The 19,754-nt window shown below is 33.9% G+C and overlaps 3 protein-coding genes and 1 pseudogene across 5 annotated transcripts; 1 reads left to right on the forward strand and 3 right to left on the reverse strand.

Annotated features, from left to right (window-relative positions):
* Nucleotides 1–111: 111 nt before the first annotated feature.
* LOC104756913 (transcription factor bHLH76-like) lies at nt 112–2,877 on the reverse strand. Of its 2 annotated transcripts, none has more exons than XM_087495860.1 (9): nt 2,628–2,877; nt 1,771–2,389; nt 1,521–1,685; nt 1,372–1,437; nt 1,211–1,279; nt 995–1,066; nt 769–906; nt 571–661; nt 112–479 (listed from the first exon to the last, which is right to left on the reverse strand). In XM_087495860.1, exons 2-9 carry the CDS (start codon nt 2,332–2,334, stop codon nt 457–459), a joined length of 1,188 nt encoding a protein of 395 aa, XP_087351986.1. In that variant the 5' UTR covers nt 2,335–2,389; nt 2,628–2,877; the 3' UTR covers nt 112–456. The 2 variants fall into 2 exon arrangements, with proteins under 2 accessions (XP_087351986.1, XP_087351985.1); XM_087495859.1 differs by having other exon boundaries at nt 2,495–2,693.
* A 2,066-nt stretch (nt 2,878–4,943) lies between these two features.
* On the reverse strand, nt 4,944–6,412 carry LOC147923894 (uncharacterized). Its single transcript, XM_087495861.1, has one exon. The coding sequence runs from the start codon at nt 6,280–6,282 to the stop codon at nt 5,161–5,163; it is 1,122 nt and encodes a 373-aa protein (XP_087351987.1). The 5' UTR covers nt 6,283–6,412; the 3' UTR covers nt 4,944–5,160.
* Nucleotides 6,413–8,165: 1,753 nt separating this feature from the next.
* LOC104759428 (UPF0725 protein At3g44770 pseudogene) lies at nt 8,166–8,995 on the reverse strand (annotated as a pseudogene). The gene has a single exon (XR_015587086.1). The product of XR_015587086.1 is annotated as a UPF0725 protein At3g44770 pseudogene (transcript).
* A 6,025-nt stretch (nt 8,996–15,020) lies between these two features.
* On the forward strand, nt 15,021–16,255 carry LOC147923895 (uncharacterized). The gene is made up of 3 exons (XM_087493824.1): nt 15,021–15,056; nt 15,163–15,462; nt 15,554–16,255. Exons 1-3 carry the CDS (start codon nt 15,021–15,023, stop codon nt 16,121–16,123), a joined length of 906 nt encoding a protein of 301 aa, XP_087349950.1. The 3' UTR covers nt 16,124–16,255.
* The last annotated feature ends 3,499 nt before the right edge of the window (nt 16,256–19,754 follow it).

A 19,754-nucleotide genomic window follows, 5' to 3' on the forward strand; every position in this document is an offset into this window, starting at 1 on the left:
CTTCCCTGTTTCAGTCTTTCATCAAATTGGGGTACAATCATGGTGTTGGGAAGATTTGGTTTGATTGCCAAGTGGAGCTAATTCCGATTGATCGTGGTCTTTACAATCATGTTGTATGAAAAAATGGCTGAAGTACATAGCAAATCTTGATATTTTTGAAGATTGTAGTCATGTTGCTAACATTCATCAACATTTCTCTTCCCTACATGGATTTATATGTACACACAAAAGAAGCAAACAATAATAACTACAAAAGAAGCAGACAGTGGCTAGTCAATTACACAGCGTTGTTGATTCTCACTCTCGACTCTTTTCTTTCGGAGCTGACAGGATTACAAAGACAAGATCTGCTTCCTTCTCGATCTGTTTCGTTTTCACTCTTCTGTTCAAAGTTAATAAAATTGTCATGCTATCACAGCAGCTAAAGCTGAGTTGAAAGTGAAGAAGAAGAAACACCTAGGGCTCCACCTCCGTGTTAGCTGTAAGGTGGGATAAAGCATGAATATAGCTTTAGCGATGTTTAAGTATTCGGTTAACACAGATAAGAAAGGATCCAGATTTCACTTTCACCTGTTGTGTTTTTTTCATGATCAGGTGCAGTACTAGTTTCATGGTTCATGTGGACAACATTGTGCTGATCACTTTCGTATCCATGTGTGTCCTGTTTAAAAACTCACTAACATAATCAGATGAATGCAAGAGAAAGAAATGATTCTGTAAAGATATGTTTATTGTGGGGGTAGAATGCACAGCCAAATATCTATATACCTGCCGCTTTAATCCTCCATTCAATGTAGACAGTGAGGAAAGGTTTGGTTGCATGAATCCTTTTTGAGAGAGATGTGATAGTGGAGGATAGAGCATCGACATGTCTTGGGGAAATGTTGGGGCAGGTACATGAAGGGACTGCAGGGGAAAAAGAAATGAACATTATATGAAAGCACACTGCTACAAACGATAGATAAGATATAAGTTGGTTCCCAAAATATCTTACATCTTTTGCAAGGAGGCTTTCGAGGTTAAAATCGAGCACAGGATTCACAGCCGAAAGCTTCATTGATAAAAACTGAAATACATGGAAGAAGTAACTAACACAAAGTGAGATTGATATGAAAAAGCAATATACAAGAGATAGTACTGCAAACTGATGTCTCAACTCAAGAACAAAAACTATGAAAATGGGACATTCCAAGAGTAAACAAAGATAAACCTCGATCTGGCATTGAAGTGATTGCACATAGTTAATGATTTCGTCTAACATAACAGCCTTCCCAGTCACCTACACAACAAATTAAATGCCTCATTTCTTCTATGTCTAGCTTTCTTATTTATACATGGTAGACATCAACAAATAATAAGAAAAGGACTTGCCTTGTCACAACCCGGTACAAGATCTTGCAGGAACTTCATCCTTTCACTGATCTTTTCCCTCCTAACCTATAATCAGAAATTTAATCAAATTGTATACCACACCTAAACAACAACAGAACAGATTTTCTTCTATTTAGTATAACTCCTACCCTTTCTGCAAGACTGTGACTATTTGTAGCCTGGCCTCTTCTAGCCCTCATGTGAATATACCCATCCTTTAAAGGATCAGAAGCTTGTTTGCCACTGTTTGTCTTGTTAGCATTTGAATTTGGACTTTGCTCATCCTTCTCCTTTTTATCTTCTTGTTCAGAATCCTACCAACAGAAACATAATCAGTGTAAGGCCAAAAAGACAAAAACAAAAACACAAAATGAGCATTGCAAAATGCAAAATCCTGACCTTCACAGTCCTTTTCCTCTTCTTTGCGTTAAACACCTTGGAAGATATTTCCATACATTTAGCATCATCATGACCATTATTACCTCCACTAGATTGAGAATCCTCTGAAACATCACTCGATCCATTCTCTTTCACTACCTTAACAGGTCCATCAACTAGTTTGGAACCAGTGGCAACCCCAATTTGATTCTTCTCCATATCTTGAACAAACAGGCCATTCGAATGTTGGTTCATCATCATTTCACCAAAACTCCCACACCCGAAAAACGAAAACTTTGCAGCACGCTCTATGAATCCTGAATCTGCAGGGAACTGAGCCATGTTCCAACCACCCATTTCAAGAGGTCTATCAACATTACCCCTAAAAGAAGTGCCTGCATCTGTCTGGACATTGAAACCACAATCATGCCAAAGATTTTGCCTGAATGATTCATCCATCATCTGAGAAGGAGCCGACATTGGATTCTCCGGAGGGTACGAAACTATTGGGTTATTAGAGTCAGAGATTCTCCAATCCAAATCCCTCTTCTTGGCAGCAAACTCGTCTTTGTCACTCATGTCCATGTCTTCTTCTAATTCAGTAAAGCTCCAATTTTTATCAAACGTAACACATCTTTTTCTACACAAGAAGTGAGGGAACTGAAGTGAACACACGAGCAGATCAGAGAAAGTTGAGAAAAAAGGAGTAGATAGAAACCAGTCAACGGAAGATAAAGGACCATACTTTAAGTACGAACTCAGTTCAGAGAAAAGATTAAAGAAAAGAGAATCATTATTCGTGGTAACAAACAAGTGTCAGAATTTTCAGATTCTGTGCCACTTTTCTCTAAAAAAATCTTCAACAGTTATCATATTACCAAAAGCTTTATTGAAGAACTTAAGGGGGTTCTGTTTCTGCTGCTGCAATAAAGAGAAAGAGTGTTGATGTCTTTCTTTTTAGAGATGGAGACTTAAAAACGAGTTTAAGGAAACACAAAAAGAAAAGAAAAAGAGAATAACGAAAGTTTCTGAATTTATATAACCACGCTTGCATTAAAAGTAGAGCTTATGATATCATTAAACATAAACATCGCCATGATCATATACGAGCTTTAAAAATTTTAGGGTGATTTGAAAAATAATACTACTAATTTGGAACTAATGATTTCATACAATTTTTTTTTTTTTGTGTGCAAAAAACAACATTTTGTTTTCTAGTACACCATAACAATTTGGAACTCTAGAAGAGTACGTTCTACATGGCACATGCACTTCCGAAACGCTACTCAGCATAATGGTTGAGCTCCTAGGAAAGCAAAATAACCCTTTTTATCAGAATTAGACCGAAGTTATGTGTGTTGTGTTGTGTGTAATAAAGATGTAGTATGTTTTGTCACACAATTCATCTATGAAACTAGTATCAGTTAACATTTTACACCATCTACGGCCACAAACATAGTGTTATCGGCTTCGGCCATCCTTAATATAGTCCATTGTTGGCAAATGCTAATGTCCCGGTTCTTTATATAACTTAAGTTTTCACACTAATAAGAACTACATACTCAATACATTTTGTTTTGTTTTCTTAATGCCATGTACTTTGGTTCATTTGTTGTATCTATAGTTCTCTACAAACAGTACTTCAACAATGAAAAAGCTTTAACTATTCTGCAAAAGTAAATGAGGAGTTGCTGCTGGACGGTCCGGTGAGCACGAGGGCCAATAATTAGTTGGCCTTGGGACTTTCAACTGCCAAAAGCCTAAATAAATAATCGAATATTCAGCCTATGCACACCTTTAACTTTTATGAGTTTATCATTTCCTCCTAAACATTTTGTGTTAGATTTTTGATTCATAAAACTGGTGACTTGTGGTGCCCGGTCTTGAAGACAAGCGCACAAAAGACATACTCTCTATATAAATGTTGTCGAATATTATCAAATTAATGTGAACAAGGCTAGTTCCTCCAGACTTGTATGTATATAATTGGAAGTCTTTTGTGCCCTTCGCTTTCTGTTCTTGTTGATTTTTTTGATAAATTCTATTCTTGTTGATATGAATCGATCAACCGTTGTATCGACGTTTACAATATACTAGGATATACCTCGTGCTTTAAACACGGGTCAACATTTTTTTAAAAATTTATAATATAATCTATTATTATTTATTTTTAATTATTATTTAAATCTATTAGTCTATTTGAATACTAATTATTTTAGAATATTATAGTATTTTATTTTGACGTATTATTACAGTTTTATATTGTTTATTTGTTGTATTTGCATCATATTTTGTGAAATATAAAATAGTAATTTTAATATTATAATTGTGAGTAAATAAAAATTATTAATTTATCAACTATATAAATTTAGTTTTACCAACCCGCCAATGTGGAAATTAAAACACACATTTTCATACATTGAATAATATATTTTTGTTTTAAAAAATTCAAATCACAACATATGCAGAAAAAAATATGCATTTTATTAATTATAAGTATTATATGAAAGTTCTAAACAATTTGTAAATAAAATAAAATAAAGATGATATGAGAATCATAATTTGAAATCTTAACAAAATCTTCGAATTTAGTTATTAAAAATAATTGTGTTGTATACTTGGATATAAAATCTTAGCTTTTAAAATTCTGATTGGTTTATATATATATATTTTTAAAAATAATTAGTAATTTCGTCCATATTTTATTAGAGAGAGAAAATATTTTTTTTAGATTTTTTTAGATTTTTTAATATTTGATATGTGAGTATTTTTTTATTTTTATTTTAATTATATTTATTTAAATTAGTTAATTAAGCTTAATTAATTTTTTCTAATGGCAATTGAATGTAATTTTTTACACATCTTAAGGTTAGTTTCATATTTGTACTTCTCAATTAATATAGTAGGATGTTTTCTTTAAATTATTTGTAGCTTTATATAATAACTTTTTATTTTTGATAGATGTCGGAAGGAGGATTTTTTTTTTTAATGTCAAAAAAAAAAAACTTATGCTCCGAACTGCTATCAAAAAAGGTTGAGCTGCTACGTTAATTTCAAAGTTTTCAGATACAAAACTTGATTTTTTCAAAACTTGATTTTTTCATAGCTCCGAACTGCTATCAAAACTTGATTTTTTCATATGTTCTACTGCACATCCTGATGAAGAAATGTGGACGAATATATATACCCAATTATTATTTAAAATATTAAATTTATTAGTTATAAATGGAAGACAAAACATTGATCTTTTAGAAGGGAAAACAACATCAAAAGCAAGCAACCCATAGCACATAAATATTTCAGTACATTTCTTATATATTGAAGTCTCGAAAGAAAAAGCCTTTTAAACTGTGAGTTCACTTATTAAATACAATCTTCCTTCGAGGTTCACTTCATCAAGTATATATATGGTTAGTATATCGGTGGAGGGGGAGAGCTATAGCTATAACTTGGAGGTGGCGGAGAGCTATAGACATAAGGAGGAGGCTTGTATACATATGGAGGAGGCTTGTATACATATGGAGGAGAGCTATAGACATAAGGTGGTGGAGAGCTATAGACATATGGAGGTGGAGACTTGTAAACATATGGAGGAGGTGGTGGCGAACTGTAGACATAAGGAGGAGACTTGTAAACATATGGAGGAGGCGGTGGCGAACTGTAGACATAAGGAGGAGACTTGTAAACATATGGAGGAGGCGGTGGCGGACTGTAGACATAAGGAGGAGACTTGTATACATATGGAGGAGGTGGTGGCGAGTTATAGACGTAGGGAGGTGGTGGAGGAGATTTGTAAACATAAGGAGGGGGTGGCGGAGAACTGTAGACGTATGGAGGTGGCGGAGGAGACTTGTACACATATGGAGGAGGTGGTGGCGAGCTATAGACGTAAGGAGGAGGTGGAGGAGCTTTGTAGACGTATGGAGGTACGTATGGGGGAGGAGGAGGAGAGCTGTAAACATATGGAGGAGGAGGGGGAGACTTGTAAACATATGGAGGAGGAGGAGGGGAGCTGTAAACGTATGGAGGAGGAAGGGGAGACTTGTAAACATATGGAGGAGGTGGTGGAGAACTATATACGTAAGGAGGAGGTGGTGGTGACTTGTAAACATATGGAGGAGGCGGTGGAGAGCTATAGACATAGGGTGGTGGTGGGGGAGATTTATAAACATATGGAGGAGGTGGAGGAGAGCTATAAACGTATGGAGGTGGTGGGGGAGACTTGTAAACATATGGAGGTGGTGGTGGAGAGCTATAGACGTAAGGAGGTGGTGGAGGAGATTTGTAAACATATGGAGGTGGTGGCGGAGAGCTGTAGACATATGGAGGAGATTGCGGTGGAGCTTTGTAAACATACGGAGGTGGTGATGGGGGGTTATAAACGTATGGTGGAGGACTGTTGTAAACATATGGCGGAAGCGGATAAACATACGATGGTGGTGTTGGTGGAGAGTATTGAGCACTTATATGTGCAACCATGGAAACCAAGGCTAAGAACAACATAAGTGAAGATGGCCAATTAGGATTGGCCATGTTGAAAAAACTTTTGTACTCCTTTTGTGTAAGACTCTCTAACCAAATTATGTTTTGAATGTGTTGTTAGTATCAAGCTAGCGGTTTATATAGCAGTCACCGCTGCAACTGGTATGCTTTGTTTATTGAAGTTTATGAATTTTTCTTAGTGCAACATGGTTCTATTTAAAATAAGTCAAATTAACTTGAGAAATTGTTAAAGGTAAAATTTAGGAAGAGGTCTTTGGTAGCTACCCCTTACCATATTTCTAAATCGACTGTGTAGACTTTGAAGTTGTCAATCTAAATTAGACGTCATGAGTGTAGCTCCAGCTGCCATAAGGAACACGAGCGAAAAAAATTTCCATATTCTCTATCAGTCCACTTATAATTGAGAGTTATCATTAGATTTCATTCCAAGATACACAAACATATATATTATCTTTGTATAGAAAGATTTGATATAATTAACCTTTGCTTTATTTTTCAAAACCACGTTTCAAAATATGCTTTCCAGGATGTGTTCGGTTCTTTTCTCTCTAAATAATAGTATCAAGAAGACTAGAACAACTTACTTGCAAATTCATATATAAAACAATCATGGATAATATATATAATATTCTATAGAAATTTTCTCCAATAATATAAATTTAACATTAAAATAATATCGGAAACCATGACAGAGGAAACGTTTTGGTTTAAACTTAGAAGTTGTCAACGTAAATTCCATGTTTTGTTTACTGATTTGTATAGTACTTTCCTAACTCATTGTTGTCGGTACATCGATCTGAACCTTTTTGTGATATATACAATATATACAGTGTTTAGTATAGAACAGTTACGAGAGCATGCATGGTCAGGTATTGTAGTCGTAAAGATGAGAGCCACTACTAGTACGTACCTATAGTAGTATGATATCTTATGAGGCCTCAGAGAAGGGGACAAATCAGAAAGCACTTAGACTCTTGACGAAGCCATGCACGTGCACTCTTAATGAAGCTATATGCACTTGCACGTGAAGAGCTAAAAGAAGCTAAGTAAATTTGGCGATGAGGAGATCATAATACGAATTACACTTTCTTAATTTTGATCATTAAAATATGTATAAACTGGTTCATATTAAGTAAAGATGGTTATTCTAATTTCTAAGTCGTACAAAGAGGCTCGACGCGTCGGGTACTCGTGTGGATGGATATTGGGCAGTGGGCAGTGGGCACATCACACATGCGGTTGGGTCAGAAAAGGGTACGGACATACGGAACGTAATTCGTGAAGTTTTAATATCGAAGAAAGTATACATTGTTAGTGGGTGACAGATAATGACAGCAAACATTATATTTGTAGATAATAAACCTCAAAAATAGCTATGTAATTTATCTTTTGCATAGGATATTAAAACAAAACAAAAATCCGTTAATCCTTATTTCAAATTTTATATATCGACGACATCTTTAGTTTTTAATTTCTTGTATCTCGTTACAATATCTTCAAACCAAACCAAACAAAAGGGAGATACTCAAGAACTAGCTAATGTTTACAAATTGAGTGAAATAGAAGTCGGAAAGAAACTTCTTTAATTATATCGAGATTAAATTGACAACTTCAAAGTATGTCTAATCAAATATGAAATATGGTAAGGGAAACTTCTTTACTCGTCGAGTTTAAATTGACAACTTCAAAGTATGCATATTCAAATATGAAATATGGTAAGGTGTAGTTATCAAAGACATATTCCTCTCTAATTCTTCCTTAGACGAAACATGAAGCTTATTTGATTTATTAAACAATATAGAACAATTGCTCTGAGAAACATTCATAAATTTAATAAAGAAAATATTTTAGTTGTCGTTACTTGAATGCTATATATATATATAAACTGCTTCCTTTCTATAGATCCTCTCTTGAAGGAACCTCGGGTCGAGAGAATCAACCTCAGATTTCTTTGCGGCAATCGACTTCGAGGAACATATGTCCTGGAACCCAATCAATAGTTCTCCTTACTACAGTTATGTAGTCGCAACTGTTGGCCCTGAAGCTGATGTGGAAGATAGCATTCATAGACTTGAGCTTCAGAGACGGCTCAGTATGAGTTTCTAAGGTTTCCACAAGTACATTCTTCATCTCAATCTCCTCAGGCAGGAAAGAATGAGATCCAGCCTTTTCGCAAACATGTAAAAGTGCAAACTCGGCATATAGAAGAAGCCAATCATATTTATCAATGTCCATGTCCGGAACCTCGTAGAATCTCATAGCATCATTATCATGAGCATCTTCTGATGGTTCCGACAAAAAAGCAGGGATAGGTCCTTGGTAAAACCTATCTGGCACAAAACTATGGAAGAAGTTAAAGCTAGTAGTATCTCTTTCCACTGTTGTGGGTTTGATTCGGCAGCGTTCCATGTAGAGATAAAACTTGTCAATGAGAGGTCTTCTGACCATAGTTTGCAAAGTGAGAGAATGATCAGCAGAATCATCAACATCTTTAACGTCGACAGTAATATAGTAAGTCACAGAAAAGGGATGTTCGGTATTCAATTTAGGTATGCGTATGAACCCCAAGTTCCTATTATTCTCAAAGTTGAACCAATGAACTCCCAACCGGCCGTAGAGAACCATTTCGGTAGGTGGTTCTTCTTCTTCGCCAAAATAAAATGGTGAGATTCCGGTAGTACGTGGGATACGAACGTCAGGATAGAAATCGAAACACTAAACCCAATATAAAAAAAAAAGAAAAAAAATACAAATTACAATATCGCCATGGGGGACAAAAAAAAGAAAAGAAAAATAGGGCTTATACCTACCTGACTATCATTTCTTTGGCGAATGTAATCCACATCTTCTTGCTCTTCTTCTTCTTCATGCAAATAGGGCCCCATTGTAGTTGACTTGAACTCCGCAAGTCCAACAACTGCAGCAGAGATTTCCGGTTGTCGACTCTACTTGGATCGCCTTTTTTTTTTAATCATTTGTTCCCCAATCCATATTCTTTTTCCTTAACCTACGGTAGACACGGGTGATCTGAATGATACAACAAGGGAGGGAGGAGTAAGAATTATAAAGTTGTTCTTCTAATACCTAAGAACCCAATCAAATACATACAAATTACAATCGATGGCCATGGCCAAAAAAAAAATAATAATAAAGACCTTAGGTGTGCCTCCACCCACTACTTCGGCTTCTTCTTCATCGAGATCTAATCCCCTCAAAATAGAGAGGCATTGTTCATCCGTCAGCTTTCCACTTTCCAACACCCGCCGCAGCTTATCGGCCATCTTCTTCTTTTCGATCGATCTAAGGGATTTTTTATTTTTCTCCTTTTTGGTAGGAATCTAAGGGATTAAATCTGTATCTTTTATTGATTTGTGCCGATACTCCGATAGATAGGTCACACTCACTAGATACTGTATATGGGATAGACCAAGTCGTACTGGGTCCAGTGCCGGCCCGAACCGCAGGAGAGAGCTTATGTGCCGGTCAATGGATGCATGATATCACACGTACGTTGCAAGAGAAATATCGATGTTCAAACAGTTTCTTGTCTAGCCGACATGTTATCCCGACTCTTCTTGTACAACTCTTCACCACCACCTCTGTATGTCTACAAGTCGCCACAACCAACCGATTATTTTTAAAATTTGATATTTTCGTTTAGCTATCAGCCATCATCGTATTCATGCAAAAAAATAAAAATAAAATTCCTTTCTATATACTACGTCAGGGCCGGCTTAAACATCGGTTACACCCGGTGCGATAGTCTTTTTGCATCATCGTTAAAAAAAATTTGTAGCCAATCCTTCCATTCTAAATCAGTGATTGTGATATAATTGATTTTATAAAAAAATTACAAAGAAAATTAAAAAAATAAGATATTGTTAAGAGGAAAATAAAAGGTTTACCCACTTGATATTCGAATTACTTACTAGATTTTGAGGAAAATTGGAAAGTAAATCATAGATTAGCAAAAAAATAAGAAGAAATGCAAAAATATTTTTAAGTTTATGTGTTAAAATATAAATAGATTTATTAACTCAGTTCAGATTTTATTAAATAACTAGGATGAAAATACAAAAAAAAAAAAAAATTGTATTTGAGTTGGACATGGTGCAAATGCACCTCATGCACCGGGTCAGCGCAGGACCTGTACTACGTACGTACTATATATAAATAAGAAATTTTTATAAACTAGAGAATCCAAAGTAAGTAATTCTCTTGTCTTATTAATTATTCAATATGTAATGTTACATATATATAGTGATACAAAGCCTTATCACATAAGGAAATACAAAACCGACTTAGTACATAGATAGTGGTCAATGGATCTTATGGTCTTGGACGTGTATATGGGTTTGGTTATGGAGTCCATCCTTAAGTGGTTTAGGTTTATAACAGAAATGTATTAATATTTGATTAAGATCCAGGACCAAGTGCATTATTGTTGTTTGATCATTGCTGGTTTTAATGTTGTTGTCCCCTTTTAAAGATCAACGTTCTTGTCGTCCATTTGTAAACTATTTAACAATCTTAGTTTTTATTGAATCAGAATTAAATCTGTCCATTAATCTGGCGCCTCTCGAACTTTGTCAGCTATGCTAATACTTAAAGTTTAATATTTTCATAGTTCTACTTCTACATTATGATTTTGGAAACTGAAAGCTTAATTAAATATTTGTCACTTATTATTATTATTATTTTTTGTCAATGTCAGTCTATACAAAAGATTTTTAGAACATTTAAGCGTACACATATAATTAGAAGTAAGTGTATAAGGATCGATTCTTTCTCATTAGCATGAATAGGTAGGGATGGAGAAGAGACATTTTAGTCTTGGTTTTAATAGTTGGGATAAGCTGATAATAGTCAAATAGGGGGAATAGGCTTGCTATATATGAAACAAGCGCAAGAAGGAGATGCTCAAAATTATGAGTTACCATAACATTCATATTTCAAATAAAAAAAATTGTGATTTAATTAGAACTACCATTTACTAGTAGTGTTTACAAATTTAAAGTGATAGAGAAATCGTAAAGAAACTTCCTTAACTGATGTCGAATGTGAATTGACATCACAACTTCAAAACTCGTTTACATATATTCCAATATGAAATATGGTAATTTGTATAGGTAGTCAAAACTCAAAAGTCAAAAGACGCATTCTTCTATAACTTTTCTTTATTAGCTAAAATCCTGACGCTAATTAATTTGACTTATTAACCTAAATAACACTAATTTATCTAGAGAAGCTTTCATAAACTTTCAATAAACAGTTATTCTAGTTGTTGTAGTATATATATATATATATATAAAGATATATATACTGTATACTGTTTCCTATCTATTACGACCATTCAAAACTAAATCGGTAAAAATAAGTACAAATCAAACAGCATACAAGTTTAGTAGACACGACCAATCTTCAAAGTTGGCCATCCCTCTATAGTTATGTTGGTTTTGGTCTTTGTATGCCGTTGATCCTTCATACAAGTAACACGTGCCTAGTAGTTATACTATTACACATTGACACATCACGAACACTACACAAATTATACTAAATAAAAGTATGAGCTATAAGCTTCTAAAGATGTCCAAATAGGATTTAAAACAACCTATTATGGTTCAACATATCACTAATTAACATTTTTAAAAATTTCCAGAATTTTATATATTAAGAATTATTTTAAACAACCTATCAGGATTTGACATGTCATTCATTGACATTTTCTAAATTTCCAGAATTTTAAATTTATGGAAATAAAATAACTATGTAAAATGTCCCACATTGGCTAGAAATTTTTTAGAACAATCAAAAAAGATGTCTATACCTAAAGATGCTATAGCTAATCTGAAAATTACGAAAATGACAAAGATCTATAGAGAGAAAGAATGAACGGAAATCACCTCGTTCTCCATGAGCGGCTCGCAAGTCTCACCAAAAAATACGAAAATCACCAAGAGAAAGAATGAACGAAAGTCACATCGTTCTCCATGAGCGGTGCGGCCACCGCGTTAAGCAAGTCTCACCAAAAATTTATAGTAAGTGGTGTGAGTAGGGTTTATCTAAAAATTGGGCTCGGTTTCCCGAAAAAAATTGGGCCATAAGTCCAAACAATTTGGATTGTAAAAAAAAATTGTACAAAAACTGCATTCAAAGGCCTAATAAATTTTTGATTATGGTTTTCGAGTTTTCCAAAATGAAAACAAAATTTCGAAAATTGAACCCCTGATTTTGGATTTTGTGGAGATTAGTAAAATTTTGTAGAATATAGATCTTTAGGAATTCAAAGAATGGTTAAATTTTATTTTTTTTGCAAATAGATCTAAAAAATGCATTAAAATGAGATTTTGGGTGTTGTTTAAAAAATACAACTGGGAATCCATTTTTCCATAATCTTGATTGGATAAATAAATAGAACCAAAATCTAGGCTAAAAACTTTAACCATTCATCGAAAAAAAAAAAAATTGATCTTGGATTTTGTGAAGAGATTAATAAAATTTTGTAGAATATAGAATACCTATCTTTAGAAATTCAAATTTTTTTCATAATCTTGAATGGTTAATTTTTTTTTTTTTTTTTTTTTGCAAATAGATCTAAAAACGCATTAAAATGAGATATTGGATGTTGTTTAAAAAATACAACAACTGGGAATCCATTTTTCCATAATCTTGATTCGATAAATAAATAGAATCAAAAACCAAAAACTAGGCTAAAAACTTTTACCATTCATTGGAAAAAAAAATTGACCAAAAAAATATATATACAAACTAGGAGCCTTATATCACATTCAATTTCAACCTTGGATTTGCCGCTTCTTCTATTACAGTTACTAGATAGTAACTACTAATAAAAAGGACAATTTGAGGCTTCTCAGCCTATCCACGTCAGCTTTTGGAACTTCTTTCTTAGGCTGCCACATCACCTTAATACTCTCTAACGAAGACTTACATTAGGGTTAGCTCATATCAAAATGACTAAAATGAAAGTCGAACCGTTCTGCCTTCCATATCCTTTTCTTAACACCGTTGTTGATTCTAATTAAATTTCTAAAGATAAAACTTATGTCCTTTCATCATGTTCGTTCACCGATGTAAATCATAGCTGGAAGAGAGAAACAATATTGAAGATTCACGTTTCTCCCTTTCCTCGACTCAGCCCGACATGGATCTTCGTTGGCAAGTACGTACATCAATCTAGAATAAAAATTACCGTCTACCTGATTCACTAACCGTTCCTTTTTTCGCAGGCTTATTATTGTTGTTCAACGGAGGCAACAATATACAAATGCTAACGTTTGATCCTAATCTTCTTGGTGCCTCTAGATCACTAATCTTCTTGGTTCATGTAAAATTATGCCTTTTTGGTGCCTCTAGATCACTAACCTTCTTGTGTCGGATCCTCTGTTTTGCTACTCACCTAACTGTGCACTTATCAATTCTTAGGAACAACTACAATATATGTGAATATGTGATCTGCAATACCCACCATTTAGAAGTGATGTCTCAGATTTGTTGATTTCCTTCAGCAACGGTTTAGATTCTATTCTTCCACATGAGTAAGCTTTCATTTTGAAAAAATCTGATTTTTAAATCTACAAGTGAATCCAGTAGCGTTTAAGTTAATCAATTGAGTTCTTAAGTATTATCTCTTACCCGGTTCTCTGAAATTTTAAATAAATACAAAATAACAATACTTTTTTTTTTTTTATAACAATACTTTCTTGCAGTTGCATTTGCGGTGAACTATCTCTCTTTATCTAATGTAATATGCATACAGTGTAAAGTGGGCATATTGAGAATGTTTTGGCATAAGTTTTGTTGACTCGACTCTCAAGTCCGCTTTTTGGTCTTTCAAGAGGCACTAGAGATTTGTGTTAAACATACATATGAAGATTACAAATACATGATATTTCTAATTCTATCCCAGGTAATGTAATTGTTTTCTTCTTATTTGCCGTGAAGTAATATTAACTGGGATCTTTAAAATTTAGTTGACCATGATGAGAAATAGCTTCCGTTTTGGTTCTTGGTGCGTGTACTAGACTTGAGTTTTATGTTTGTGATTTTATACTCTCAAGGAAGTAGCAACTTACAAAAACCGCTACAATAATCATTGATTATCTTGCAAATTCAAATTGAGATGCCTTTAACAGATCAACATTATGGCCTTGAATGGCACCTGATTTTGGTGCAGTTTTTGGCTTTAGATTCTGTAAAATCAACTTTCTATGCCATTCACGATTTTAAGAAAAATAGATTTCCTAGTATTTAGGAAAACCAGATTTTGGAAGATTTTAGCCATTTGTTCATAAAATCTAAAAACCACATTTTGTGGGTTTTTCAACGTGACTTTTTCTTTTTTTCTTTTTTTCTTTTTCTAATATATATTTATTCTAATTTCTTTAAATTTTAAGACAAACTAAAACCTATTTTTTTTGTTCGATGAACAAACTGAAACCTTTTTTTGGTGCGATGAACAAACTAAAACCTATTCTATGGGTATTTCCTAAAGACTTGCATATTTTTTATTATTAAACTAATCTTTTTTTGTATACTGATTTACTACTATAAAAGAACAACCTTTCATACTTGTCTTCTACAATCACATAAATTTCATTCCCATCGGATGAGTGCAAACATCTCTGCAAATTAAGCTTGGATTTTGCGGTAAATTTTAGTCTAACACCATTATTTATTTATATCAACACCATTTGTTTAGAAACTTTTATTTTGTTGTTACGATGTTTACATTATATTTTATTATAGGTATGGCTTATCGTGGACAATCATCAAATGCGAGAGAGGTACCTATTTAGTTGATATGTGTATTTTCTAGTGATGTCTATCCTACTGTAGTACAAAATTATCTTGACTAATTATGTGTATTTAAATAAATAAAATGATATAAAGCCGAAGCTTCAATGGACCGATAGTATGGTTCATCATTTTCTTGAAATATATGAGACTGAGATGGAGCTTATTAATTGGCGTATTGGCCCTCTAAAGAAAGAGAGTAAAGCGAGAATTAGAAAAGGATTTCAAGAAGCCACAGGTCACGATCTTGAATGGCTTCCACTAAAAAACAAATTTTACAATCTTAAAAAGCTTTATGATGTTTATCGTCGTCTGATCGAAAAAACTGGAGTTGGACTTGATCCCACCACTCAAGCTATTGACATGGACGACGCATGGTGGAATGAACGTATTAAGGTAATATTTACATATCATATCACATGGTTTTGTTAGTTAACAACATATAGTAAACTAATATATTGAACTTTAATTTTTTATTATTATATAGGAAACACCAATTGCTTCAAAGCTCCGAGCAAATCCTCTTATCGACCTCGATAGAATGGATCGGCTTTTCAGCACCAAACACATTGGTACTGATGATGGATACTATCCAGGTTCCGGAGTGGATCATTGTACGGAGTCAGAGACCGCTACTGAAAATGATTCTGAAACAGTGAATCTAGGAAATGATTCCGATGTGCCTTCAGAAAACCTGAGCGAAACACCGTCTTCATACAACCAGAGCACAAAACGTGTATACGGAAACTCTACACGTCCTTCATCTTCAACACGTAAACGAGCAACGTCAAAAGTTTCGTACGACTTTGTGACAAATGACGCTTACAAGAAACGAACAGAAATTTATGAGCAAGCCCAAGATAACAAGTTGGAACGAGCAATTGAATCGCTACTAACACTCCCTGGACTTCAATATGACTCCTCTTTATATTGGGGAGCGGTGAGTGTGCTTCAAAGCAACGAGACGCATGCACGTGTTTATCTAACACTACCCAATGACGATGCTAGGATCAAATATCTCGAGCGGACAGCGGGAATAAGCCGAACAGCTGAATAGGCTAATGAATAATATTTATCACAAGAAAACTTTTTTATTTCACTTTTTTTGAATGTTTTTAGTTTGGCTTAGAATAATGATTGTTTATTTTTCTGTTGTTTTTGAAATTAATAAATATCTTCCATTTTCACCTTAGTAATTCATTATTCTTTTTTTTTTTTAGAGGGAAGCGTTTTACAGAATGCTTGAAGATGATGAGGCAGAAGATGGAAGCATTAACTTTGGAGAATCATTCATGGATCCTTACTCCATGAGTATAGAAAGGAGACCGATGAATGAAGATCCAGAACGTGGCCGAAGATACGTATATGAACTAATTCATGGTCATGAGAAACAATGCTACGACATAATTCGGATGTATCCACCGGTGTACATCAAACTATGTGAAAAACTTAAGGAGGACCATCACTTGATGGAAACCGATGAAGTAAGCATCCAGGAAAGCGTTGCAATTTTTCTCACCATATGCGCTCAAAACGGAACTCAGAGGTATGTTGGAAAAATATTTGGTCATTCACAAGAAACCATAGGCAGAAAATTTCACGAAGTGTTGAATGCCCTCGAACACATGGCGGTTGAATTGCTTAGACCTGGTCCAGAAGAGCTCAACCAACCTCATCCAAAGTTACAATCTGACAGAAGGTACTGGCCTTACTTTAGAGGTTTTATTGGTGCAATAGATGGAACACATGTTCCGGTCACTGTTGCGGGAAAAAATTCAGAAAAATATTGGAATAGGAAAAGCGGCACAAGTATGAATATCTTAGCAATATGCAATATGGACATGTTGTTTACATATGCGTATATTGGTATTCCCGGGTCTGCTCATGATGCTAAGGTTCTAATGCTAGCGATGGAGGGGAATCATCAATTTCCAACTCCACCTATGGGCAAATATTATTTGGGAGATTCTGGTTATGCTCTTCGACCTGGATTCCTTACTCCATATCGAGGGGAAAGGTACCATCCTAGCGAATATAATAGAGCTAGACCACCAAGTAGTCACAAAGAAATGTTCAATAAACGACATTCTTCACTGCGATCTGTCATCGAACGGACTTTTGGTGTATGGAAAGCAAAATGGCGAGTTTTAAGAGAAAAACCAAGGTATGCCATACATGTTCAACGAAAAGTTATTGCTGCAACAATGGCATTACATAATTTTATTAGGTTATCAAATCTACGAGATGTTGACTTCGATTCAGACCGCATAGCTAGTAATATAGCTGAAGAAGATTCTGATTCAGATGAAGAATTAGAGCAAAACAATACTCCAATGCAGTATATGGAAAGGATTCGGGATGAAATTTCTGCATCATTATGGAGTTCTCGATGATGATGATAGTAATTTTGCAGTAATGTGTTTTCTATATGCAATAAACGTATGTTTTTTTTCTGCATCATTGTATTTTTTTATTTTTTTAATAAAAATTATAATCATTATTTTATTATTTTTAAAATAATTATTATACATAAAAACCAAAAACTAATCAAGTCACCATTCAAGATTTTGCAAAAACTAAAATCTACAGCAAAAATCAAAAACTAAAAAAATCAAAAACCAAAATCCAAAAGCTAAAAACCAAAATCTAAAAACCAGTTAAAAACCAGCAGCCATTCATAGCCTATGATTTATAAATCACTGTGTGACTGTGTGAGTACTAGAAACATAAGGTTTGCATTTTTATCATCATCAAATAGACAACAACCAATCAATTATTTTTTATGGCAAACAGATTATACTTTTATCAAATTTTCCATTTTTCTCGTGCATGTCCTCAATGTTAAATAGTGATTCTAATTAAAAACTATCTTATATATAATCTACGTTTTTATGAGGCTAGCTTAAATATATATATATATATATATATATATGTTTTTATTGTTAGGTTGCATTGTCGTTGCTTCTGCCGATAAGAAGAAGAATCAGAGGAGGTGGTGGAAGCTAAGGGAAATTATGGTTGTTGATAGGATGATGTAACGTGTAAACGATTTTTTGCCAGCGACTGTCAAAAATGTAAGCGTAAGGAATCATAGTCACATAGAATTATATTGTTTCTTGGAGTTTAAGTATTTTTACATTTAAACGTGTAAAATCACACTGTTTCTTGGTTTTGTTGTTTTAGTGCAGTTAAAGTTAACATGTGTCTGATCATATCTTTGCTTTTTTAAGTTAGAAAAATTGGTATGTGCAGAGAAATATACATTTAACGATATGTTTCTCAACCTGTTTCAATGTCTAGAAGGTCAGATGATGATACCCTAAGAAGTATTATTTTGCTTCAAAAACAAAAGGTCAGGTCCAACCACAGTGGACCGATAAAGTGTAAACTACTATGCTTCTTTTGTCGATCCAATAATTAGTTAGTGGAATTATAAGCTTCAAACTGTTATAAAAAATTGTAGGTATATATTTCCATTAGCATATTACATATATCTATACTATTAAAGCAGAAGTACTCTCTAGAGTAAAAATGGACCATGATTTGGTTTTGGTAGGTTTTTCATTAAAAATGATTAGAGAATCACAAAATTTAATCTAATTAACCTATAGTTTCGATTTCTATAAATGACGAAAATACTCTCGGTCGATCACTTAAAAAAAACGGGTCGGGACGCGGATCCTTAAAAAAACCGATAATAGAAGGAAAATAACCCGCGGATCTGTTTGTATTCGAGAATAATATTTTTCGGATCCAGTATATTATTTCATTCAAGATTAGTTATTTAAGATCCCAAACAAACCCATTCGTTATATGCAAACACTCTGATTTTATTTTAAATGAAAACCATAAATTTCAATTACAAAAAATTCGGATATTTCCTTAATTACCGAGATTGATCTTAACAAATAATCTTTCAATATAATCTTTTAAAAGAAATATTTTGTGATCAGTTAATCTCACCACTAAATCAAAACAGTCTACAAAATATTACGTATATAACAAGAAAATAGTTTGTTTCCTAAAGTATTTAAATCATTAACATCCTAAAAATCTTGAATATCTTTTTAGAAATTGTTAATCACGTAATTCACGTAATTCAAATTTTATCACTACTTAAATTATTTAATGATAATTCCAAAATTTATCATAATATCAACTATGCAATCTTATTAAAATCAATCTAAAACTTCGGCTTTTGGCAATTTGAATATATACATTATTATTCTCTTAGAATATTGCACCGGACCTCTAGCATATTCTTTTCATCACATAATACCTATAATATAGAAAAACATCCTAAAGGTTAACATTACCGTAGTCCGGTTAACCATCCCACGCGAGAGATCCGGTGCAACTGAGGCCTGACGAGGATATATTCAACGGATTCTCTCTGTTTATCCCAAGCGGTGCAACAGCAGCATTAGTAGGAGAAAGTGGAAGTGTCAAATCTACGGTGATTAGTTTGATTGAGAGGTTTTATGAACCGAAAGCAGGTGAAGTACTCATTGATGGAGTTAATCTTAAGGAGTTTCAGTTGAAATGGATCAGAAGCAAAATCGGATTGGTCAGCCAAGAACCGGTTCTGTTTTCATCAAGCATCATGGAGAATATCGCTTACGGGAAAGACAATGCGACGCTTCAAGAGATTAAAGCAGCGACCGAGCTAGCCAATGCGGCAAAGTTTA

Source organism: Camelina sativa, chromosome 17 (assembly GCF_030686135.1).
Source record: "Camelina sativa cultivar CO46 ecotype springtype chromosome 17, ASM3068613v1".
Taxonomy (NCBI): domain Eukaryota; kingdom Viridiplantae; phylum Streptophyta; class Magnoliopsida; order Brassicales; family Brassicaceae; genus Camelina; species Camelina sativa.

Bases quoted from the DNA above. Each gene is read 5' to 3' on its own strand.
- LOC104756913 (XM_087495860.1), bottom strand. From the start codon at position 2,334: ATGGACATGAGTGACAAAGACGAGTTTGCTGCCAAGAAGAGGGATTTG. The intron at 1,686-1,770 runs GTCAGGATTTTG...TTCTGTTGGTAG, and splicing joins AGAGGAAAAGGACTGTGAAG to GATTCTGAACAAGAAGATAA. The intron at 662-768 runs GTATATAGATAT...GTTTTTAAACAG, and splicing joins ATGGAGGATTAAAGCGGCAG to GACACACATGGATACGAAAG.
- LOC147923894 (XM_087495861.1), bottom strand. From the start codon at position 6,282: ATGGCCAATCCTAATTGGCCATCTTCACTTATGTTGTTCTTAGCCTTG.
- LOC147923895 (XM_087493824.1), top strand. From the start codon at position 15,021: ATGGCTTATCGTGGACAATCATCAAATGCGAGAGAG. The intron at 15,057-15,162 runs GTACCTATTTAG...AATGATATAAAG, and splicing joins AATCATCAAATGCGAGAGAG to CCGAAGCTTCAATGGACCGA. The intron at 15,463-15,553 runs GTAATATTTACA...ATTATTATATAG, and splicing joins GGTGGAATGAACGTATTAAG to GAAACACCAATTGCTTCAAA.